The 25,720-nt window shown below is 44.7% G+C and overlaps 2 protein-coding genes across 3 annotated transcripts in view; both read left to right on the top strand.

The window, feature by feature from the left end:
* prpf3 (PRP3 pre-mRNA processing factor 3 homolog (yeast)) overlaps positions 1-23,306 on the top strand; it is a 44,863-nt gene extending 21,557 nt beyond the window's left edge. The window contains exons 6-17 of one of the 2 annotated variants that reach the window (XM_084336931.1): positions 4,886-5,172; positions 5,337-5,455; positions 5,556-5,743; positions 9,573-9,739; positions 9,952-10,028; positions 12,570-12,713; positions 12,893-12,992; positions 15,474-15,587; positions 18,344-18,462; positions 19,066-19,143; positions 20,155-20,210; positions 22,198-23,306. In XM_084336931.1, coding sequence (XP_084193057.1) covers positions 4,886-5,172; positions 5,337-5,455; positions 5,556-5,743; positions 9,573-9,739; positions 9,952-10,028; positions 12,570-12,713; positions 12,893-12,992; positions 15,474-15,587; positions 18,344-18,462; positions 19,066-19,143; positions 20,155-20,210; positions 22,198-22,347 — 1,599 coding nt within the window. In that variant the 3' untranslated portion in view covers positions 22,348-23,306. The remainder of the gene's footprint in view (positions 1-4,885; positions 5,173-5,336; positions 5,456-5,555; positions 5,744-9,572; positions 9,740-9,951; positions 10,029-12,569; positions 12,714-12,892; positions 12,993-15,473; positions 15,588-18,343; positions 18,463-19,065; positions 19,144-20,154; positions 20,211-22,197) is intronic. The other variant, XM_084336932.1, reaches the window with a different exon arrangement.
* A 428-nt stretch (positions 23,307-23,734) lies between these two features.
* Positions 23,735-25,720, top strand: part of rprd2b (regulation of nuclear pre-mRNA domain containing 2b) — a 156,581-nt gene continuing 154,595 nt past the window's right edge. Inside the window, exon 1 of the mRNA XM_084336757.1 lies at positions 23,735-23,942. Coding sequence (XP_084192883.1) covers positions 23,744-23,942 — 199 coding nt within the window. The 5' untranslated portion in view covers positions 23,735-23,743. The remainder of the gene's footprint in view (positions 23,943-25,720) is intronic.

Below are 25,720 nucleotides of genomic sequence, written 5' to 3'. Positions count from 1 at the left end.
TCGCTACATTAGCTCATAAAAACAAGTAAGTTACCTTTGACACAGAAAAATATATTAGACAGATTAATGTTGCTGTAGTTTGTTTATACTTCAGAACTAGGGCTGTCAGTTTATCGTGTTAATTAGATTAATTAATTACACAGCAAATGATCGCGTTATGAAAATTAACTCAAAATTTATTACAATTTTTTTTTTATATATTTTTTTTTTTATCTCATTCATTCCATAAGAACGTAGAATACACATTTACAGACTTTTTTTTATATGGTCTATTTGCATGTTCTTGGTATCTGATTCTAGGGACATCTATGGATCTCAGGGAATGTATTCCCAGTGTCATAAATACTGTGTCTGTTACTAGGCTTGAGTAAATTGTAATGAACCAAATGAGAATATCAATTACATTTTTTTTTTATCTTTGACTGTGAATAACACTATGCTCAAATTGACCAGACCTGAAAAATCTAAGCAAATTAATAGATGGAAGATGATTAAACAGAAGTTTTTGTAGATACAGTACTGAATTCTGCCATCCGGACACATGCAATTTGAAATATGATTATAGAATATCAGGCATAAAATGGTTATGCGATTAAAATGCGATTAATTAGATTAATTCATTACAAATCCTGTAATTAATTAGATTAATTTTTTTAATCGCCTGACCGCACTATTCAGAACTATTGAGACACCTGGGAGGAACGGTGCTGTTGACAGCGGGGACAGCAGTGTTGCTAGCTAAGCTTACTTGTTGATTACCTTAGATACGGTAAGAGGTAACTGAAACTGATTTCTCCTGTGAGCTAGCTTAGCTTAGGTAGCACTGGCAGGTAGCAGCTAACGTTAGTTTAAAATGTTTTAACCGCGACCGGCATATAGTAATGGCGAGAATATAAAGCATGTTAAAGACGCATTTATTGGACCCGTTGCTCGCGGAGTTTACATAGAAACAGCGAGACTCCCAAGAGGAGTTATCACAGGCTATAGAACGAATAGTGGTCTAAGAGAAGTTAATTGTATTTTGAACGTGATTCACTGCGCATTAGTTAGATTACACGTTGCGCATGTTATGACTTTGAACGTCTGCCATTTCCACCGCAAAAGACACATTTAACAATACGACGCGTCGATCATGAATATGCAAATCGACGAAATTTACTCGTCGACTAGGTCGACGAATCGTGACAGCCCTAACTGTTAACTCATTGACTGCCACGCTCTTTTCCCATCTTTACTCAATGGCGCCAGCGTTATTGACAATTTTTTTAATGTTTGCAGACCCATCGTGTGTTCTGTATTATAGCTATGGAGACAATAGTATGGCTCATTTGACAGGCGTTGTTTATAGTCCAAGAGTGACTAACCAGTTCATTTCTACATACTGTAGTTTGTGCGCTATTACACGCTAAACATCGCCCCTTTCCTAAAGTCTTTTTTCATAGATTGCAAGATATGACGTGTTATATGCATTATGCCCAATCGTTCTGGTTGCTCGCCTGAAACCCCAAATACTTCCAAATAAAAGGTATATACCATATACATGTCTTCCTGGGCTCGAGACTAACGATGTCCCGTCGTCCCCTGGACGCTCAAATATTGATTTGGGACGAACAGAAATCTTTGCCGGGACGCAAACGGGACGAAGAGGATTTTTTTTTCACATGAAATGTCAATTAGCCGACTGTCAGTGCGCGCATATATTGCTGTCAAATGGTGCATGTCTCGTGCTGACTAAGTTGACAGAGTTCACTGAAGTCTAAACGTAGCGTGATTTGCCGAATCCAATGACTATCTCCGCCTCCCAACGCAGCGATATGCTAATCCAGCTGCAGCTCCTGCCCACCATTCTCATCAGCAAACCACACTAGGTTCACTCGCTCTTCTCTCACAGCCACACACTGCTGCTGCATGGCTTGCCCCTCCTCCTCCCCCTCCCCCTCCCAGACCCGTGGCATGTCAACAAACCACGGCAAGAGTCGACTGCATGAGCAGCTCAGAGCTCCTCTTTCAACATAACAAGCAATAAACAAAATGGCCCAGTCATCTATTCACTTTTGTTTAATACATGAGGCGTTGTCTAATGTTATCTAGCTATTGATAGCTCCTGATATCAATGTCACTGGCATTCGTTTTTGCCAGTGCTGGCTAGCGTTGGCTAACTAGCTATCACTCGTGAGCTAACGTTAGCTACCAAGCTAACGTTACTGTTTAAACAAAACTACACAGTCAAAGATTTTTTGTTTAATACATGAGGCGTTGTCTAACTGGCTAGCTACTGATAGCTCCTGATATCAACAAATGCGCATTTCAGTTTAAGAATGTTAGGGATGCCCCGTGCCGATCGATCGGCCAGCATGAGATCTCCGTTAGCTAGGTAGCTCACGTTAGCTCACTGTTTTAACGAAATTACCCAGTAAACTAAATAGTTCACTTTATTTAATACATGATGCATTGTCTAACGTCATCTAGCCGGCTAGCAGTAGCTACAGATAGCTCCTGATATCAATGTCTTATAACATAATTTACATTATTCGTTTTTGCAGCTGAACATTGGCTAATTAGCTATCATGCTCCATAACAACACTGCGAAGATGGCATGCTGAATGTGATTTGACCAAAGCAGAGTATACACAGACAGTGGAGCTGTTTGCAGATGGTGAGAATTTTGACTTGTTGCGTGGTGGCGATGTCTCGCAGATAATACAACTACAAGTATAATTATATAATATATTTATAAAAAAAAAATTACCAACTGCAATGGCCAACCACAATACAACCGCTGAGTCTAAGGTAAGGACACATTTAAATCACAGAAGTGTAATGTTAGTCTATTGGAACTGTATGTTATCGACACGTTCTAGTTATAGCTGCTTATTATCTTTGTGCTTACAATAATCAAAAGGTACGGTACACAGTTGGTCTCACCCTCTGTGCCATTACCAGCACAAAATATGTCCCCATATGATAAAATCGACGTTGATGGATTATATATATTAAAAAAAAATTGGGACGGTTTACATTCACTTTGGAACGGTTAACACTTTCTCTGCCACGCTTATGTACATCCTTATACCATCCTCTGCCACCTCTATTTGTCTATGGAGAAGTTCCCCTTCTTTGCAGGGCTATAACTTTTTAAACTTTTCTAAATTGACATTACTATGGCCCATTCAACGTCAATTATCTATCGTTCAGGATGTAGGAACGTTATACTTTTTCATTCACATATTCATACTAAAATACGGTCTAAAGTATAAATATGTTTTTATCGTTTTCTGCAGCATTCTGCAGAACGTGATTTATAGCCCTAAATGCATTATATTGATGATCAAATACAGTTTGATAGCGATCGGCGCCAGATAAAAAATGTCAAATGGACGTGCTTCTAGAAGTTACTACTTATCATCTGAAAAAAAGATTCCTATTATGGGATGTTGAAATATGCGATCCATCTCCAGGTTGTATAATAGTATATACGTCCAAATCATGTTGTTTATCGAGTTATTGGTAATGGATCGCTATCCATTGTGTCGAGCTCGAGTCCCGGGACCTATAGCGAGTGGTCGGACCGAATTTGGATGAGCACCAGTTTCCGTTTCCGGTTTGGGCGATCCGCCGATCGGCCACCAGATGGCGCTCTTGAACCGTTGGAGAGTTGAGAGGGGATCAACAGTAGATCTCAAGTCTCCGCGGGAGAAATATGATTGCGATCACAGATTTTTGAAATATTTATCTCAATGACGTGTTACGACGTCATTGGCAGAATTAGCATGGCGGGGAATGACGTGTTAAGGCGTCCTTGGTGATTAAAGTGTTAAAACTGTATTTCGGGACGGTTCTGGGACAGTGGTGAAAAAAGTTAGTCTGGAGCCCTGATGTCTTCACAAAATCATCAAGGGGTATTTTTAACTAGAAACTGCGATCGTTACCAAACGCATGTTTTACGTCCGGTAAAATACGACACTGATCGGTACAGAAGCATGTTTTTTATGTAAAAAAAATACCAGCAGGTTACCTAAGATAGACCTTACCTCAGTCAGAAAGTACTCCAAAATGAATAAATCCTGCAATTACTTGTGTATATTGGGCATGGCTAGCTACCATACGGGAAAGAATAGCTCTGAGGCACCAAATATTCCACCGATTGCTATGTTGTGATCCACTCCTAAGTCAGTACTGGAAGACAAGTGATATCCCCAGTTCAAAAGGTAGGCGATACTGCCATCTGGCGAGATTCGATCGGCATTGCAATTCCAACGTAGGCAGATGTGCCAGGGAGACCTAGGGAGCTCCAGCTGAGTGTCTAGAACGGGGATCAAAGGAAAAATATCAAAGAATCAAAACTCGAGAATTCTCAGGTATGGTGCGCAACCGCTGGCGGCGAAACCCAACTTTTCTCGGGTTTGGCGCAGAAAGGGTTAAAAACGGTCCAATACATTTTTATTAGTATCGATACTTTTAGAATAATGGCCTGATGCTGTGTTTTCTATGAATTGAGTGGATGCATGACCGGAGCCGTGTGTGAGAGTGCAGGCTTTGCGTTAGTGGCCGTGTCAACAGTGTCAGCTGAACACTCACCAAAGCAGTCTTCCACGTCGTCTGTTCGTGATTCTGCTTAAAGCCAGGACTCAACGGTGTGAGCATTTCACTCACATTTGCGACAAAGAAATATTGTTAAAGAAAAAAATATATATATATATATGGGAGCACGAAGATTATAGTAAAGATTATATCACGCTGACAGTTCGATGACCTAAACTAACGTTAGCTACTAATGTCAACCAAGCTGGCTCCAAAACAGTTAAAGGAATCCTGGTCAATAGAACTGTCCACCTGTAGCCATTTCAGATCAGCCATTTCACATCCTAATTCCTTCTGCTTTCAGCGATTGGCCCTCCTTATGTCACAGACCCAGGCGGAAGCCCCTCCAGCCTCCAGGCTTCTGCCCAACCTCTCTGCTTCGCCAGCAGGTGGAGCCACATCCATCCCCCCCTCCCAGGCTGCTACCTTCATGAATGACGCCATAGAGAAGGCCCGCAAGGCCGCCGAGCTGCAGGCTCGTATCCAGTCCCAGTTGGCCCTGAAGCCCGGTATACTGGGAGCGCTGGGAAACACCGGGCTGCACAATCCAGTGACACTGGCCAACCTACATGCCATGGGCATTGCTCCTCCGTGAGTACCATGTGTTATACTGTACACACACACACACACACACACACACACACGCACACGCAAGGCACAGTATTTAGACTCTGTGTCCTGTAGAGAGAAACCTGGGTAGAATTACTCATTTTTATGGGTCATTGTGAAAACCAGTCCACATTTCTCTCCTGTAGGAAGGTGGAAGCCAAAGAGGTGAATAAGCCAACACCTCTGATCCTGGATGATATGGGAAGGACTGTGGATGCTAGCGGCAATGAGATCGAACTCACACATCGCATGCCCACACTAAAAGGTGTGTAAGCACACACACGCACACTCTTCTCCCATCATCCCCTCAAAATCATCCTCTTACAGTTGTATTGTCCCCTGCTGAAGCCTCTCTCTGTCTGCAGCGAACATCCGCGCTGTGAAGAGGGAACAGTTCCGTCAACAGCTGAAGGAGAAGCCCGGAGAGGATCTGGAGTCCACCTCCTACTTCGACCAACGCGTCACCATCACGCCTGCCCAGCGTGCTCGCAAGGGCTTCAAGTTCCACGAACAGGGGCGGTTTGAGAAGATCGCTCTGAGAATTCGAACAAAGGTGGGATCAAACCCCTTCGTCTTTCCCTGTCTGGTGGTTCCTTTTCTCTTGGCGGACGAGGGCAGTTTAATAAAATTATCTTTCTTATTGTCAACATAGACTATGCAAAGATCAAAACCTAGAAATGCATTAGTATGAATAAGTATGGTCCATCTAGCCAACACCAGATTATAGCTCATATCTAGAAGTCACAGAACTCCATTGTTGTCAAGAAAGGGTAAAAACAAGTCACAGAGTCACTATTGCTTTGCAATGGAGCTTGTTGCCCTTTGAAGTACATTTTGTGATGACTACAATTCCCCTGTATTCCATGATAATATATTACGATATTCAAAATGGAAATGTTAGTTTTTGCAAGCTGTATTTATTGAATGATTTTAGCATTCAACGGGAACGTGAGGCTTTCTGGTTTGAGAGCTTTTAAGGGTAGGAGAGAGTAGGAAGAGTATTGAGAGTAGAAGAAATGCATTGTAGGTTTAGGTCTTTTCATATGTTGACGATAAAGGGGGGGGGGGGGGGGGGAGAATCCTTTTAACCCGTTTGTGTCAGAAGAAAGGACATATCGTGTCATATATGAAGCAGGCGTGAGCTGCGGTCCGCATTCTACACATAGGCTTTCATACATGGGTGTGGAGATGGTTAGCTCCGGGTGCCCTTTGCACACTTGCCAGCACAACACACACATGCATACGCTTGTGATGAAACGTTAACATTGCTCAGTGGCCTTGATATTGGCCAAATGGAAAAACACATCTCGGGGCAGCGAGCGAGAGGCTGAGCCCTCTGTCTCTCTCTCTCTCTCCTCCTCTTGGATCACCAATTAGGCAATGACGAAATACTTGGCTAACCTATAACACGGCTCAGGATGTAATGGTGTTCTACCGAATGTAATTATTTTCTGCCAGCAGCTTTCATACCGTGGTCTTGAGATGGTTAGCTCTGGGTGCTTGGTGTCACCGTTGTCAAGCTGAAGCCTGTGGGGGGCCACTAGGGGGCAAAGCGGCTAAGTGTGAGTGAGTGGGTGAGTTAGTGACATTGTCCCGGTTATAGAGCTGCTTTGTCTAAAAAAAAAGGCCAGTAGAAATGAGATTCTGAACAGCTTCATACCAGGGCTGGGCGATACGGCCTCTAAATGATATCGCAATATTTGTTGGCCATATCACGATACACAGTATATATCGCGATATTTGGACATTTCCTCTAAAGCACTTAAAATGCTTGATTTAACCCTTTGATGCATACAGTCACGCCAATATGATGATTATAATAGTCCCTGCAACATATGTTTGCATTATTAAACCATGAAGATGCTTTAAAAAATAATGAAATGAAAATGTACTAAGAGTAGTCTACTGACACACTAATTACATTCAGAGAGAGAGAGATAGAGAGAGACATTGAAATTGAAGGTCCACGCTGGTCTGTGTTTATAATGAAATGAGAGGAAAGCTCTGCGCTAAAGCAAGTCTTGTAGGAATGCGGTAATTCCGCATTCCTACGGGTTGTGAAGGCAGGCGATAAGACCTTTGTCGTTGACATGGGGGGAGGGAAGAACGGATCTCGTGGATCGCTTGAAGCCTGCTCACCTGGATTTGGACCGCCCCATTGAGTTGGCCCAACCACCCTGCCGCGGTCGCCCCCCTGGTAGGGCAGTCCCGACGCCTACTCTAGCTATGTAGGAATGCGGTAATGATAGTGAAAACGGAGCCGTGTTCCGATGCAAAAATTCTATTTTATTACGCACTCTACAGTCGCACAAACAACACTTCCATTCATCTCTCATTCGTCTCTCTTTAACTACGTCATCCCCCGCTAAGGATCACGGGAGATGTAGTAAACACCACATAAGGCTAGAATGCCGTGAATTATGTCCCAGTAGCCACTACAGTCTCATCTCAGCCGCGGCTGCTTAATGACGTGACAACATATACTCGATGTATAGAACAAGCCGCAATACATCGAGTATACTCGATATATTGCCCAGCCCTACTTCATACCAACCACCACTACCTTCAGGGCTGTACGCTAAGCTTTTTCACTAGGGGCACACTTGCCCCTAAATGAGAAATTTAGGGGCAAAGAATATTTTTTAGGGGCACATTTTTAAATAACTATTTTACCATTATAGTAGGGCTGGGCGATATGGCCTCTAAATGATATCGCAATATTTTGACATTTCCTCTAAAGCACTTAAAAATGCTTGATTTAACCCTTTGATGCATACAGTCACGCCAATATGATTATAAGTCCCTGCAACATATGTTTGCATTATTAAACCATGAAGATGCTTTAAAAAATTATTTAATGAAAATGTACTAAGGGTAGTCTACTGACACACTAATAAAAAAATTATTTACATCTAAGACAATTTATATAAAAACTCTTGGGTGCCTTAAGACTTTTACACAGTACTGTGTTTTCTATCCACTTTTGACTATACCTTGTAACCGGTAGAGCAGCTCTAAAATAGCAATGACGTCATGTAACCACAGCGCGACTATTTCACTGCATTTACCCCTAAAAATAGATAGAATTAGTCATAGATATGTGCAGGGCGGCTACGTGGCGTAGTGGGCAAGGCGCTCGCCACGAATGCGGAGACGCTGGGCTCACCTGTTCGAGCCCAGCGCTCCACATTGCTTTCAGTTTAGCTGGTCGTTCATACTAATACACATTGGCCGTATTAGGGGGTGGGAAACTGATGGGTGGGGATCGGGCGTTGTGGACAGCGACTCCTACAGGTCGGTTGGTGCGCCTGCGCAGTAAAATCAGGAAGTGTCGGGGGCAGCGTGAGCCTCCCACGCGTTACTCCTCGCCACTGAGAGATCGAGCTGCGCAGGTGAAAAGATGCGACTGCTGTTACCTCAAGTACCGGAGGGGACTTGTGCTATGTATGACTTAGTCCACATTGCAGCCGGCTTGTGGGAGGCAAGAAACAGCGTTCGTGACAGGGGAGGGTTGAATTGGATGATACGAAATTGGGATGGGAGAAAATATAGAAAAAATGGGAGAAAAAGTGGATAAAAAAAACAAAAAAAAAGATAATAGATATGTGCAAACTGGAAAAAGTTATTTGGAGGCTTCGCGCAGTGGGCGTGTCAACACGCAATTGTCATTTCATAATAAACACATATCACTGCGGCGCACAGCAAGTTTCAATTTCAGTTCCTGGCATTTTTAACCAGTGGAGAAAGGGAAGAGATTTCCCTTATCGTTTTTCTTATATGAATTATTCTACGTTAATAAAACATACCTGGTGATCAACTACAGTTTGCAGTGAACATTATGATATGTGTGTAGTGTTCTGATAACGACGGCTGGGCAGCGGGAGCTGGAAGCTGGATTTTGCGAAAAGCATGCAGCTGCAGAGCCGCAGAGCGGGGCCTCTGTGCCTGCACAGTGCAATACTCCAATTCAGCCATTGGCAATTCAGCCGTTGGGTGGGGGGCGCTGTTGAGCGGGCCTGTGACCGGACTTGAAAGCGCCCCTGCTCTGCGGCTCTGCAGTTGCATACTATTGGGATTCGTTGGGAGCAGCACGGAGTCTCGACTCGGGACTTATTTTATTTGGAATATAATGACTGTATACGCAAAAGTATCCTAGTTTTAAGTTAAAATATTATAAATCTACATGCCTTTTGTATCCAATTTGTATGGATTAATTTAGGAGTGAAATCCGAATGAAGGGTTGAAATCAGTACTCGCAAGCTTGCCCCCAGATATTATTTTAAACTCGCACGGACTAAATTAGGGCGCAATTTGCGACCATCTCGTTGCAGTGTACAGCCCTGACTACCTTCCTTCATCGCTCCTTTATGTTTCCCCCTCAGGCCCAGCTGGAGAAGCTGCAGACTGAGATCGCTCAGGCAGCAAAGAAGACGGGCATCCAGGCATCCACCAAGCTGGCCCTGATTGCCCCTAAGAAGGAGCTTGGAGAAGGGGAGGTGCCCCACATTGAGTGGTGGGACTCCTATATCCTGCCGTCCAATGCAGACCTGTAAGAGACTGCAGTTTCACTCGGATAATTGAGAAGTTGTCCTCCATGTTGGCTCAGACTGACATCTAGATGTTGTGTAATGTATATATAGCACCTGCTATGATATTGTAGTGAATGGAGTTGATGAATTTTGTTTCCATGTTTACAGTTCTATTTATATAGTGGATTATGATCTCACTGGCTGTCTAATGTTTTGCCCCCATACACTCCAGAACCCAAGATTTTGAAAAGATGGAGTTTTTTGGAGTAACCACCCTGGTAGAGCATCCTGCCCAGATCAGCCCCCCAGGTAAATGGATTCACTAACATGGCCTGGGAGCCCCATACACAAATTCCCCAGTGCTCACTAAGGAGGTTATTCGGCAAAGTCCTCTGTGGCCTCCAAATGTTTTCACTGGAGATGTGTGTATTAGGGGTGGAACGGTTCACAATCACGGTTTTGGGGTCGCAGTCTTTGGTGTGCTTCAGCGGAAAAAATAAATCCATTGCTAATTCAAATAGTATTTGGTAATAAAAATAAAATGGCCTTCAATGCATTAGCTGAAAGCATAAGGAACACATACTTCTATTATCAATTATTTGTTCATTATAGGTGGCTCTCGGAATCTTTTCTTTTTCTCATTCCGGTGTAATCAGAGTTGTTGGCAGTCTGGTAACTTTGCTCTGGAGTCCATCCCTTTGTGAAGGCCTATAGTGGACATGTTGGATAATTCTTTGACAATTCTGCGCCGTGTCTGTTCCAAGGTTGAAATTTACCTGTTGCTTAACTGACGGAAATATTAACGTACGTTATTCACTGAAATAACAAATGCAACTGCATTGGGCTACATATAGTTTCCTAAAAATAACATTAAGGATTTGTATGATTGATTATGCATTTTGCCCTGTCAGAATCTAAATGCAGAGGTTGTTGTGTGTAAATACGTTGAGGAGAATGAGTTGTTTTTGCTTTTCCAGATCTGTCGTTGTGCTGGTAACGGAGCAGGGTGATGAAGTTAGTTGCCCATAACGTTTTAATGTGTCGACAGACTTGACACTCATACACCTCGCGTAGCGCAATTCTCACACTCAGTTGCTGTTTAATCCATCTCTATCGTAGACGAAACAAAATCTGTAATGCGCCCAAATAGCAGACTTGCTGGAGAATATTATGTGATGTAGCTTGTCTTGTCCACTTAACGTTACCAGTAGCCTAATGGACATTTCCCAGACAAACTGACTGACACAGCTGCACTCGCCACCTCGCCTGGACAAACGAAAGGTTCCTGCACGGTTTTCTATTTAAATGCAGCGGGCATGAATGACTAATGTTAAATTAACTTAGTATTCCTTATTCTTACTGTTTGACAGTAAATGGAACTAGTTAAAGGCCAGTTACACAAACACTTGTGACGTATTAGGCTACAGCGAAGGGTTCCACCGTACCAAAGTAAACAGAGTGGTCTCTAGTAGAGCCATATGAAATCCGCGTTCACGGAATCGCGGACGGAATCGCGGAATTAACCAATAAAAATGGAATCAACTGCAAAACGTGGAATATTGCAGAATTTGGCCTAATCTGGACTGAAATTTCGTTTTTGGGTGGAACGTTTGGTGCACACGCGACCGGGGAGGCGGGGACTCTACAGCGTGTTACACACAACACAGCCGCGGTGCTCAAGCGTCTGGCTGCTTCAGTGTTAACATCGTCAAGAAGCTAAACAATTCCACAATAAGCCCTCAATTCAGAGCAGAACAGTATCCTAATGACTTTTATGCCTCCGGTGATAAGGTGTTTTGCTAATTCTGTCAACGTTCCGTGGACTGGACCCGCAAAAACACTTGCGACACTATTGTGATTAAATAGCTATAACGTTAGGACGTTTAGCTTCTAGCTAAATCTAGTGCACCCATCCATTTGTTTAATGCAAACGATTGTCATTATACACTGCCCTTTATAAACTAAATACACTTAAATAGCTATGTAACGTTATAGGACTATCTATGGAAATGATAGCTTCTAGAAGTTCTAGCTAAATCTGGTGCACCCATCCATTTGTTTAATGCAAACGATTGTCATTATACACTGCCCTTTATAATCTAAATAAACTTAAATAGCTATGAAACGTTACAGTACATAGGACTATAGATGGAAATGATAGCTTCTTGCTAAATCTAGTGCACCCATCCATTTGTTTAATGCAAACGATTGCCATTATACACTGTCCTTTATAAACGAAATAAACTAAACTAAAGGTGCCTAAATTATGCATTAGTATATTTCATCACAATATAATAGATATAGCTAGGTTACTGACATTGTCATTGTGATAATGTCAGTAGTAGCTAGCTGTATCTATTGTTTACACTTGAAATATGTATTTTTATTTTGTCACAATATCAATTGAAAAATATTGTGTAAAATTGAACTGTATTTCTGAGTTGCAGCACTTAAAAACATTAAATGGACTGTTATATCTTATTCAATTGTGGACATTTATTCATTCCCACTTATTAGACACTATTTCTGATGGTAAAATGAGCATAAAAGGCAAAATACAGAATTCTGAAATATTAAAACGGAAAAAATGGAATTTGGGAAAAAATTAAATGGAATTTGGAAAATAATAAAACGGATTTCATATGGCTCTAGTCTCTAGGTACCCTTTTACACAAACCGCTCCATCCCTAGTGTGTGTACAGAAATACTCTCATATTGTCTTGCTACAAGATGATGGAGGTTTTTGAGCTCAAGTCTACTGTTGCACTCGTTGTACGTCACTTGATGTACGCAATGTAGGTACGCTGACACCAAAGTGATAGTTTTGCTTGTTGTTTCCCCCCCCCCAAGTGGACACGGATAAGCCGGTGACATTGGGTGTATATCTGACCAAGAAGGAGCAGAAGAAGCTGAGGAGACAGACTCGCAGGGAGGGACAGAAAGAACTACAGGAGAAGGTCCGTCTGGGTCTCATGCCCCCGCCAGAACCCAAAGGTAAGAGTGCACACTCTTTGAACCAACACAACAACAAGCATTTTGAATTTGATTTGAACTAAATAAAGAAATAATAATAATAAAAAAGCCATGTAAAGGCTGCAACATTTTTCCCCAGTGTGTTTTTTCTTCTAAAATCTCTACCTGAAATATGTTAATATTTCCTTTCCGCTCTTCAGTGCGCATCTCCAACTTGATGAGAGTGCTGGGGACAGAGGCTGTTCAGGACCCCACTAAAGTGGAGGCCCACGTCCGAGCACAGATGGCCAAGAGACAGAAGTGAGTTACTTGATTAACCTCCACATCGCCCCTCACTCTCATCCTCTCCACTTCACCCTCACTCTCATCCTCTCCACATCGCCCCTCACTCTCATCCTCTCCACATCACCCTCACTCTCATCCTCTCCACATCGCCCCTCACTCTCATCCTCTCCACTTCACCCCTCACTCTCATCCTCTCTACATCACCCCTCACTCTCATCCTCTCCACATCACCCTCACTCTCATCCTCTCCACATCACCCCTCACTCTCATCCTCTCTACATCACCCCTCACTCTCATCCTCTCCACTTCACCCCCCACTCTCATCCTCTCCACATCACCCTCACTCTCATCCTCTCCACATCGCCCCTCACTCTCATCCTCTCCACATCGCCCTCACTCTCATCCTCTCTACATCACCCCTCACTCTCATCCTCTCCACATCACCCCTCACTCTCATCCTCTCCACATCACCCCTCACTCTCATCCTCTCCACTTCACCCCCCACTCTCATCCTCTCCACATCGCCCCTCACTCTCATCCTCTCCACATCACCCCTCACTCTCATCCTCTCCACATCACCCCTCACTCTCATCCTCTCCACTTCACCCCTCACTCTCATCCTCTCCACATCACCCCTCACTCTCATCCTCTCCACATCACCCCTCACTCTCATCCTCTCCACATCACCCCTCACTCTCATCCTCTCCACATCACCCTCACTCTCATCCTCTCCACATCGCCCCTCACTCTCATCCTCTCCACATCACCCCTCACTCTCATCCTCTCCACATCACCCCTCACTCTCATCCTCTCCACATCACCCCTCACTCTCATCCTCTCCACATCGCCCCTCACTCTCATCCTCTCCACATCACCCTCACTCTCATCCTCTCCACATCACCCCCCACTCTCATCCTCTCCACATCACCCCTCACTCTCATCCTCTCCACATCACCCCTCACTCTCATCCTCTCCACATCGCCCCTCACTCTCATCCTCTCCACATCACCCTCACTCTCATCCTCTCCACATCGCTCCTCACTCTCATCCTCTCCACATCGCCCCTCACTCTCATCCTCTCCACATCACCCCTCACTCTCATCCTCTCCACATTGCCCCTCACTCTCATCCTCTCCACATCACCCCTCACTCTCATCCTCTCCACATCGCTCCTCACTCTCATCCTCTCCACATCACCCCTCACTCTCATCCTCTCCACATCGCCCCTCACTCTCATCCTCTCCACTTCACCCCTCACTCTCATCCTCTCCACTTCACCCCTCACTCTCATCCTCTCCACATCACCCTCACTCTCATCCTCTCCACATCGCCCCTCACTCTCATCCTCTCCACATCACCCCTCACTCTCATCCTCTCCACATCACCCTCACTCTCATCCTCTCCACATCGCCCCTCACTCTCATCCTCTCCACATCACCCCTCACTCTCATCCTCTCCACATCACCCCTCACACTCATCCTCTCCACTTCACCCCTCACTCTCATCCTCTCCACATCGCCCTTCACTCTCATCCTCTCCACATCACCCCTCACTCTCATCCTCTCCACATCACCCTCACTCTCATCCTCTCCACATCACCCCTCACTCTCATCCTCTCCACATCACCCCTCACTCTCATCCTCTCCACTTCACCCCTCACTCTCATCCTCTCCACATCGCCCTTCACTCTCATCCTCTCCACATCACCCCTCACTCTCATCCTCTCCACATCACCCCTCACTCTCATCCTCTCCACATCGCCCCTCACTCTCATCCTCTCCACATCGCCCCTCACTCTCATCCTCTCCACATCACCCCTCACTCTCATCCTCTCCACATCACCCCTCACTCTCATCCTCTCCACATCACCCCTCACTCTCATCCTCTCCACTTCACCCCTCACTCTCATCCTCTCCACATCACCCCTCACTCTCATCCTCTCCACATCACCCCTCACTCTCATCCTCTCCACATCACCCCTCACTCTCATCCTCTCCACATCACCCCTCACTCTCATCCTCTCCACATCACCCTCACTCTCATCCTCTCCACATCGCTCCTCACTCTCATCCTCTCCACATCGCCCCTCACTCTCATCCTCTCCACATCACCCCTCACTCTCATCCTCTCCACATCACCCCTCACTCTCATCCTCTCCACATCACCCCTCACTCTCATCCTCTCCACATCACCCCTCACTCTCATCCTCTCCACATCGCCCCTCACTCTCATCCTCTCCACATCACCCCTCACTCTCATCCTCTCCACATCACCCTCACTCTCATCCTCTCCACATCACCCCTCACTCTCGTCCTCTCTACATCGCCCCTCACTCTCATCCTCTCCACATCACCCTCACTCTCATCCTCTCCCTGACTCGTTCTCTTTGTGCAGTCACGCACACATATATCTTCGTGGGATAGTATGCGAAGGATTATTCGGACTAGAATGGACACGCAGCTTTTTCCCAATCCAGTTTGTGTTCTCTGCCCACAGAGTTCACGAGGATGCCAACGCTGCCCGCAAGCTGACGTCTGAGCAGAGGAAGGAGAAGAAGGTCAAGAAACTAAAAGAGGACCTGACTCACGGTGTTCACCTTGCAGTTTACAGGTGTGTGTGTGTGTGTGTGTGTGTGTGTGTGTGTACACACTAGGGCTGCTCTATTATGGCAAAGATCATAATCACGATTATGTTGATATTGAAATCAAGATTATTAAACACGATTACTCATTGATTTGAGTCGTCATATGATAACAACTGAATTTGTTCAACTGAACCTTTTTTCTTGACCAAAGACTGCCTTTCTGTCATCTTCTACAAGTTAACAAAGACATTTAAAAAAGAAACGCACAGTGGCTCCCTCCTCCCTCTCAACACAGTGGCTCCCTCCTCCCTCTCAACACAGTGGCTCCCTCCTCCCTCTCAACACAGTGGCTCCCTCCTCCCTCTCAACACAGTGGCTCCCTCCTCCCTCTCAACACCAGCTGTGGCTCCCTCCTCCCTCTCAACACAGTGGCTCCCTCCTCCCTCTCAACACCAGCTGTGGCTCCCTCCTCCCTCTCAACACCAGCTGTGGCTCCCTCCTCCCTCTCAACACAGTGGCTCCCTCCTCCCTCTCAACACAGTGGCTCCCTCCTCCCTCTCAACACCAGCTGTGGCTCCCTCCTCCCTCTCAACACCAGCTGTGGCTCCCTCCTCCCTCTCAACACCAGCTGTGGCTCCCTCCTCCCTCTCAACACAGTGGCTCCCTCCTCCCTCTCAACACCACACAGTGGCTCCCTCCTCCCTCTCAACACAGTGGCTCCCTCCTCCCTCTCAACACCACACAGTGGCTCCCTCCTCCCTCTCAACACAGTGGCTCCCTCCTCCCTCTCAACACCACACAGTGGCTCCCTCCTCCCTCTCAACACAGTGGCTCCCTCCTCCCTCTCAACACCACACAGTGGCTCCCTCCTCCCTCTCAACACAGTGGCTCCCTCCTCCCTCTCAACACCACACAGTGGCTCCCTCCTCCCTCTCAACACAGTGGCTCCCTCCTCCCTCTCAACACCAGCTGGCTCCCTCCTCCCTCTCAACACCACACAGTGGCTCCCTCCTCCCTCTCAACACAGTGGCTCCCTCCTCCCTCTCAACACAGTGGCTCCCTCCTCCCTCTCAACACAGTGGCTCCCTCCTCCCTCTCAACACACAGTGGCTCCCTCCTCCCTCTCAACACCAGCTGTGGCTCCCTCCTCCCTCTCAACACAGTGGCTCCCTCCTCCCTCTCAACACACAGTGGCTCCCTCCTCCCTCTCAACACCACACAGTGGCTCCCTCCTCCCTCTCAACACACAGTGGCTCCCTCCTCCCTCTCAACACAGTGGCTCCCTCCTCCCTCTCAACACAGTGGCTCCCTCCTCCCTCTCAACACAGTGGCTCCCTCCTCCCTCTCAACACCACACAGTGGCTCCCTCCTCCCTCTCAACACCAGCTGAACCTACTACCTGCTGTGGAGGAACGCTGCTCTGCGTTTACACTGCAACACAACATGAGAGCAACACGGCATTCGGCACAATATTAGTTTTTATCTCAATTATCTTGTTTTCGCGATTGTGGGATGCCGGAATTTAAACTTCAAATAAACACCCAGCCCTAGTACGCAGCAGGGCTCGAGACTAACGATGTCCCGTCGTCCCGTCGTCCCGGGGACGATCAAATAATGATTCGGGACGAACAGAAATCTTTTTTGGGACGCAAACGGGATGGAGAGGATTTAATTTTTTTCACAGGAAATGTCAATTAGCCGACTGTCAGTGCGCGCATATATATATATATGAATTATTCTACGTTAATAAAACATACCTGGTGATCAACTACAGTTTGCTGTGAACATTATGATGTGTGTAGTGTTCTGATAACGACGGCTGGGCAGCGGGAGCTGGATGCTGGATTTTGCGATAAGCATGCAGCTGCAGAGCCGCAGAGCGGGGCCGCTGTGCCTGCACAGTGCAATACTCCAATTCAGCCATTGGCAATTCAGCCGTTGGGTGGGGGGCGCTGTTGAGCGGGCCTGTGACCGGACCTGAAAGCGCCCCTGCTCTGTGGCTCTGCAGTTGCATACTATTGGGATTCGTTGGGAGCAGCACGGAGTCTCGACTCTGGACTTATTTTATTTTAGCAGCAGTTATCAATATCGACCAGGAGGACAGCGCGATCTAAGGGACATGTTTCATTACTAGTCAAGTGTCATTACTTTAGTTATCAAAGGTGGAATCTCTGGACGCAATGACATTATATAGTTTAAAGCTAAACTACGTTTTTCTTTCTTGTTAGAACTTAAGAGGGATAACTTGTTCAGTTAGATTTGATTTGATCTTTATTTATCTCTAACATTTTCAACCATAAACACACACATTTGTAATAACAAAAAAAACTAAAACGAAATAAAATACAAATACATTTAAATATATTTTCCTATGGAAGGAATAATCAACATGGCTCCAATTGGTTGACTATAACAGCACCGTGACCAAATACCCCTATACTAGCACCTTGTTAAACACTTTTTTATATATATATTTATTTTTAATCATAATTATTCTTGTGAAATCTTTCCACCTGGGAGCCTTTTGACTAAATCAATTTATTCTCCCCTTCTCTGAATGGTGTTTCTTATGGCAATAACAACTATAGACGACAAAACCAAAGTAAAGAAACGACATTTGATTTTTGGGACGGTTACATTCACGTTGGGACGGTTAAAATTGTATTTCGGGACGGTTCTGGGACGGTGGTGAAAAAAGTTAGTCTGGAGCCCTGGTACGCAGAGACATTTTGTCTCGTCACAACTTGGAATTGTGTGTGTGACTCCTACTCTTCCCACACAGGATCCGTAACCTGCATAATCCTGCTAAGAAGTTTAAAGTGGAGGCCAACGCCAACCAGCTGTACCTGACGGGCACCGTGGTCCTGCACAGAGACGTCAACATCGTGGTGGTGGAGGGAGGTAAGAGGCCCAACCAACACTACCTCCGTTTGCTAATCAGAAATCGGAAAGGTCTTAGTTTGCACTTACACCGAATTTTTATTTTGTCATTTTTGGTGCGACATTAGCAGACAGACAATTATGGTAGAATAAAATAAAGGGTAAAATGGAATATCAACTAAGTTAAAATGAAAGTATAATAATAATAAGAAAAAATATACAAATGTATATAATTATACTTGTTGTTATTATAATTATATAGAATAAAATAAGAAATATTTTAATAAACTACATCAAAAGGTTCTACAAGAACCTTCTCTTGTCAGGCGAGAGTCGACCCATGTTTTCCCCAAAGGACAAAGTTCTCAGGGGGGTGACATAAACTCCCCTATTATCCAATCCAATACACTTTATTTATAAAGCACATTTAAAAACAACAAAGTTGAGATAAAGAGAGATAAAAAGCACATAAAGCATAAACAATGTGTCACATAAAAAGGCAAGTCTCTCAAGCTTGCAATGACCTAAATGCCATTTCCGTGGATCTTCAGGGGTCTCAGAGACTTTGACTGAAGGTGCAACTCTCCAACAGTCTAATCTGAAATGTGTTCTCTGCTCTTTCAGGCCCCAAATCTCAGAAAAAGTTCAAGAGGTTGATGTTGCACAGAATCAAATGGCAGGAACACAACTCTAAGAGAGACGGTGAGAACGGCTTGATTCCTTAATCTACATTCATCTGTTTGCTTTCAGTTTAGCTGGTCGTCCATACTAATACACATTGGCCGTATTAGGGGGTGGGAAACTGATGGGTGGGGATCGGGCGTTGTGGACGCCTGTAACTGTTCCGCAACAGTAAGTGACTTCCGGGGTAGGCCTGATTGGCCCCGACAGGCACGTGACGCGGCAAACTCAGGACGCGCAACGAGGCTGCTGAGAGCTGTCGCGCGGAAATAGGCTGTCTATTGCCATTCTCTAACACCGTTCTAACCTTAACCAACTCCGAAACAATGCCTAACCTTAACCTTAACCGTAACCATGCCTAACCTTAACCGGCGAAAGAATACACGTTAAAAAAAAAATCACGTTAAATTTTTTTTTTTTGATGGGATTCGAACTCGTCAACAACGGACCGCAGGATCGCAGGACCGCTGCTCTGCCAGGTGAGCTGAAGCGCCGAATGAAAGTCATAGCGGATTTGGACGGTTACATCATACCGCAAGCTCTGCCGCTCCGCTCCGCGGAGCGTGCCGCGCGGCAGAGAAAGTTGCGCGTCACGTGCCTGTCGGGGCCAATCAGGCCTACCCCGGAAGTCACTTACTGTTGCGGATAAGCTATAAGCGTTGTGGACAGCGACTCCTACAGGTCGGTTGGTGCGCCTGCGCAGTAGAATCGGGAAGTGTCGGGGGCAGCGTGAGCCTCCCACGCGTTACTCCTCGCCACTGAGAGATCGAGCTGCGCAGGTGAAAAGATGCGACTGCTGTTACCTCAAGTACCGGAGGGGACTTGTGCTATGTATGACTTAGTCCACATTGCAGCCGGCTTGTGGGAGGCAAGAAACAGCGTCCGTGACAGGGGAGGGTTGAATTGGATGATACGAAATTGGGATGGGAGAAAATATAGAAAAAATGGGAGAAAAAGTGGATAAAAAAAAATCTACATTCATCTGCCAACGGGAAGCTTACTGACCTCCTCTCCCTCCATTTCCCCAATCAGATCCAGATGCCGATGACGATACCAAGAGGAACAACAAGTGCTGGTTGGTCTGGGAGGTGAGTGAACTCACCCAGTCCCACACACAACCCTCGCCTGCCCTTTCCTATAGAAAAAAATTCACTTTAAACATCGAAAACCTATTCTTGCCTATTCTTGCTTTATTCACATTGCCGCCATATTTGGTCATCGGTGATGCTTGGGTGGTACCGATGCCCAAGTACCTGCTCACTTCAGTGTTAAAACTCTTTCTCCACCATAGTTTTTGTGTTTTGAAATTAGGGATAGAGCGGTTTGTGTAAGAACATTTTGAGTGTTTTGTTCAGTTCAGGGCGACTAGAAACAGTCCTGTTCTCTGTGTCTCTCTTTCTGATTTCTGAGCCTATGTTATTCAAAAGGAAGATATTGATTTACATATTTCTATATTTCTTTTATAATATCATCTCCTGTGCTGGATATAATAACACATGGAGATATACTAAAAAGCTATAAATTGTTTGGCCGGTAAGAAATCTTTCTGGCAGGTAGTTATTTTAAAATCTAAAGCCAAAAGGTTTATTTTGTTCCCTGTTTTCAGCATTTAGCATAGATAAATTGTATGTAATGATAAACAATGTCATAGTAACTGGTGGGTGTTATATTATTTCAATATAATAAAATAGGTATGAGACTATAAATAAAAAGCAGTCAACATTAGTAATTTGCACCCAGTGGGATCAGTAGTTTTCCCCGGGCAAGGTGTCTGGTATATTGGTAAGTGGACAAGACAAGGGAAATAATTTAATTTAGCTGTTTAGGCACATTACAGATTTAGTCTATGACTGTGATGGATAGAACAGTGATTGTATGCACACATTGTGCAGTGCAAGGTGTATGAAAGTGTCAATACATTTAACGCAATGGGCCAGTCAGCATCACCCTGGTCTGTTACCAGCCCAAGGAGACATTCAAGGAGGCAAGAGCAACTCCTGCCTGAAGTATTTATGTGAATCAACCTCCATGCAGATTGAGACAGGACAAAATCCATAACTAAAGCCTTGGGGTTGTTTATAGTGAACTACTGTATATGCAGCCAAATGCTGTCATGGTTGGTTTTGTTATTATTATATTATTATTTTAACAGACACAAATGATTGTCAAAGAATTATCCAACACACACACTCACTGGGCCTACAGAGGGGATGGGTCTCCAGAGCAGAGTTAAACGACTGTGACTGGCCCACTACTTTACAACCCAGTGAGATTTAAAGAGGGTGGTGGTGGTGCACACATGCCCCCTCATGAGAGCCACCTACAGTTTACAAGAGCCACCTACAGTTTATAAATAACAGATAATAGAGAACGTATCAGTATTTCCCCTCAAATAAAACTGAACTGTAACTCCCTGGCTGTCCATAGATCAGCAACTCTTCTACCTCTGTACATTATGTATACAACTCTTGCATCACTGCATCCTCGAGTGCAGTAGTTAAGGCTCCTACAAATACTGCGTATAGACTGTACAGAAAATATGTTCTTTTCACCCCTGCAGATACTCTGTATATTATATTTATTATTCTCCTATTACTATATTGTATACAGCAGTGACACTTGTCAGATTATATTTTTTGTCTTCTTTGTGTGAACAAGCACCCAGCCAAATTCCTTGTATGTGACTCTGCGAATCAATCTGGTTCTTATTCTGTATGTGTTCCTTATGCTCTCAGCTAGCATATTGAGTTCCATTTACCAATACTATTGAAATTAGCAATGGTATTTCTTTCTCCACGCTGAACCGAAAACCGTGATATAAACCGAACCGCAGGTTTTGTTAATCGTTTCACCCCTATTTGAAATGTATTATAGCAGTTAATAATTAGTCATCTGCTCATTCAAATGTGTTTATTGCCATTTAAGAACATGAATATGGCAGCAAGATGAATAAGGCAAACTGGCACAAATATATATATTTTTTCCCCTTTTTTTTTTCTCTTTATTTTCTAAATGTTCAGTCTGTTGTTTATCATCACAGCAAAGACTCACTCACTTTCTCTCCTGGTACTTCAGGGCACGGCTAAGGAACGCAATTTTGGGGAGATGAAGTTCAAGCAGTGTCCCACAGAGAACATGGCCCGAGAACACTTCAAGAGGCACGGCACGGAACATTACTGGGACCTGGCGCTGAGCCAGAGTGTGCTGGAGAGCACAGACGACTGACGCCTCTGTTGAGAAGAGACGGTGGTTGGAAGGATCAGAGTTTGCCCCCCACCACCACCCCCTCATAGAAGCCCCAGAACCAACGGCCAACTGTCCCTCAGTGCCAGCTGGCTGGTGTCATATGGGGAAGCAAGACTTAAAGAAAGAGACTTGGGAGTAGCGAGCAATGGAGGGAATATTAACCTGTGTGAATGTTTTTGTAAGGAGTGACCGATTGAGGTGTGTGAGGGAGAGAGTGAGGGGTGTGTGTGAGTGAGTGAGTGAGTGAGTGAGAGAGAGAGTGAGTGAGTGAGTGAGTTTATTTGTGTGTTTGCCCACATCCATGTCCATCTTGGTGGTAGGGTAGTTCAGTTGCTTTGTGTCCATTTTTGACTATACCTGACAGGTTCCACTGTGCGAGTGATGCAAATGACTTACCCCAGGCTTTTTTTTTTTTTTTTTGACCCAAGTTGAAGCCTGACTATATGGCTGAAATGTCTCACACTTCTGTTTTTGAGATGTTGCTTCAATGTACACCGTTATAATCCCTGTTTGGGTCAAAGATGTCAAGATGAAAGTCACCCTATCAGTGTGCCAGTCGCCTTTTGCACTAAGGTCACTGCTAATACATTGAAGGCAATCTTTTTTTAAACTATGGGTCAATTGGGTCCCTGGCCTGTTTCTGGAGAGGTCCTATGTGACGACATTACAAGTTTGTTTGCGTCTCATGCTGAAAAAGTTTCCTCTTGATTTATGTGAACCGATGGGATCCTTTGTCAAACGAGGAGACACCATTGCCTCGTACAGAAGATTGCCACAAAAATCAGATTGCACACACAGGGTAGAATTTCTGAAACTTTAAGTTACATTTTTGAGAGGCTTAAGTTTATTTTGGAGAATTTACGCAAATTAATTTTGGCCCGCTGATGTGCTGTATGTCACTGTGTATATGTACACTCGAATAAACATGCAGAAACCCACTTTTTGTGTTTGACACTGTTCCTTTGCAATTTAACTGAAAAAAGCATAAATGCAGCTAAACAAGTTGCTCTCTGAAAAGGCAATTGGATGTTTCCACATTCCATGTTTATAGCCTATTTCTGTTTCACACAGTAATAGTAGTAGTAGTAATTTATGATGAATCGAAAATGGGGGACCCTGATGTAAACAAGACGAAAGTCTTTCTCTGGTCTGCATCCCCTTAACACTTGTGTATTGAGCTGTACTGTACTGTACCCATTCTGCAATCTGTTAATAAAGTTTTCAATCAATCAATCAATAGTTTTGGGGAAATAAAACAAGGGGGCGTGTGTTATGTTCCCCGGCCCCTCCCCTCGCTTCTTCACACCGCGCGTCACGGACTAGAAGCAGGCAGCAGACGCCAGCAGACGAGCAGACTGCAGAGAGAACTGGAAAGATGGCGGCTGGTTCTGAGGCTGCAGCGAGCAGCCAAGGAGCCCGCGGTACCTCCGCCGCTCTGGAAGCGTCTCTGGACCGCCGCTTTCAAGGAGTATCCAACACCATGGAGTCGATACAGGGACTTTCAACCTGGTGCATTGAAAATAAAAAACACCACGGCCTCATCGTTCGATACTGGATGAAGTGGCTTAAGAAATGTGAGTAGCATAACAGTTAGCTTAGCGTGCTGCGACCGAGGCTACTGTGTTAGCATCTTAGCTGATCGAGTTTGACGTTGGTTATTAGCTTGCGAATGTCTGCCTCACCGACGAAATATCGTTTAATTATCCATTGGACAGCTACATAAGTTCATAACCCACTGGAATTATAGTGATACACATTCATATTACATGTTACTTCTTTGAACTGGCTGTTTGCAAGTTGCACTACGAGTTGACTTCAGCAGCTGCTAACCTGCTAACAACTCGCTAGCCATAGAGGAGCTCCACACAGCGGGCCTACTGGGCCACACTGACCCGGGATTAGAACCGTTTACTGGGCCACACTGCATGCAGTGCCAACCAGAGAATGTCTGGTCAAAGTGGCGGTAACATTGCTACACGATTTATTAATTTATATTAATCTAAACCCGAGATACGTAACGTTAACCATTTCACTCCCGGTTAACCCTTTCACTGTGACGATACAGAAGGTTAGCCCTTTTACTATCACACACCCGACGGCGATGCTCCATCATTAGCATCGCCGTCGGTTGTGTGATAGTAAAGGGCTAACCTTCTGTCGTGTGGCAGTGAAAGGGTTAACAGTCCCATGGCAGTAAAGTTACACACAACGTACTAAATGACTAAAATCATTGGCCACTGAAGGACCCGGGGTGTTGGGTGTCTGTCTGCATTCTGCAAACCAAGATGATTTGTGTGATGCTACCTACTATATTAATGAATGAATGAACAAATTTATTTAACAGATTGCACAATGGGTACAGTACAGCTCCTCAATACACACAATTGTTAATAGGATGCAGACCAGAGAAAGACTTTCGTCTTGTTTACATCAGCGTCCGGGTCCCCCATTTTCAATTCATTGTGAACATACTTTTACAGAATTGTTGGTAAATCTGAAGGGAAAATCCAGTTTTATTCTACATGATTCCTATGATAATGGTCATCCACCGTTACACCAATGTTTTTTAATATGAACAACTCTCAAAGGCAAATATAGCCTAGAAAAGCCAGTCACTATTCTAACCTGTGGTTGCAGCCACATTATTTTATAGTATATGTTGGTTTAAACTTTAAACTTAAAGTCGAGAGAGATTAAATAACAATGTATTTTAAACCCCTTTAGATAACTTAATCGGCCATAGTGTGCACATGTATAACAATATATGCACACATTCTTTTTGTATTATACCAAAATGCGTGTTTCTGCCTGTACCCTCACTCAGGGCATTATGGGGTAGAACACATAGTAGCTTACTACAAAAACATAGGGGTCCGCAAAGACGACTTCAAGCTGGAAATGGTAACAACAGATGAGGTACTCAAAAAACTGAGAGCCCTCCAACCTAACAAGGCCACTGGCCATGACAACATCCCCTCCAAATTCCTCAGACTCAGCAGCCGCCATCACCCCAGTCATCACACACATAATAAACCTCTCCATAAAACAGGGACACATCCTTTATTTGAACGACCACATCAAACAAGAGGTGTATGCGGGCACTTACTGCGGCATGGTCATGCTGGACCTACAATAGGCCTTCGACGCTGTCAATCACTCCATTCTGATTGACAAGCTAAAAGCAATTGGTTTTGATAGTCTAATATAAGTCTTTATTTGTCATGCAGTTTAACACACACGCGAGATGGGCGACCCACAGGAACACACACGCATGCACTGAGTCGCAGATGAAATGTCTCTGCACTTTTCCCATCCCGTTGTCTTTCCCCCACATGGGCAGCCGGGAGCAGTT

Source organism: Notolepis coatsorum (genome assembly GCF_963971535.1).
Source record: "Notolepis coatsorum genome assembly, chromosome: 19".
NCBI lineage: Eukaryota > Metazoa > Chordata > Actinopteri > Aulopiformes > Paralepididae > Notolepis > Notolepis coatsorum.
The sequence above is the reverse complement of the archived record's forward strand: the minus strand, read 5'-3'. Positions and strand labels throughout refer to the sequence as shown.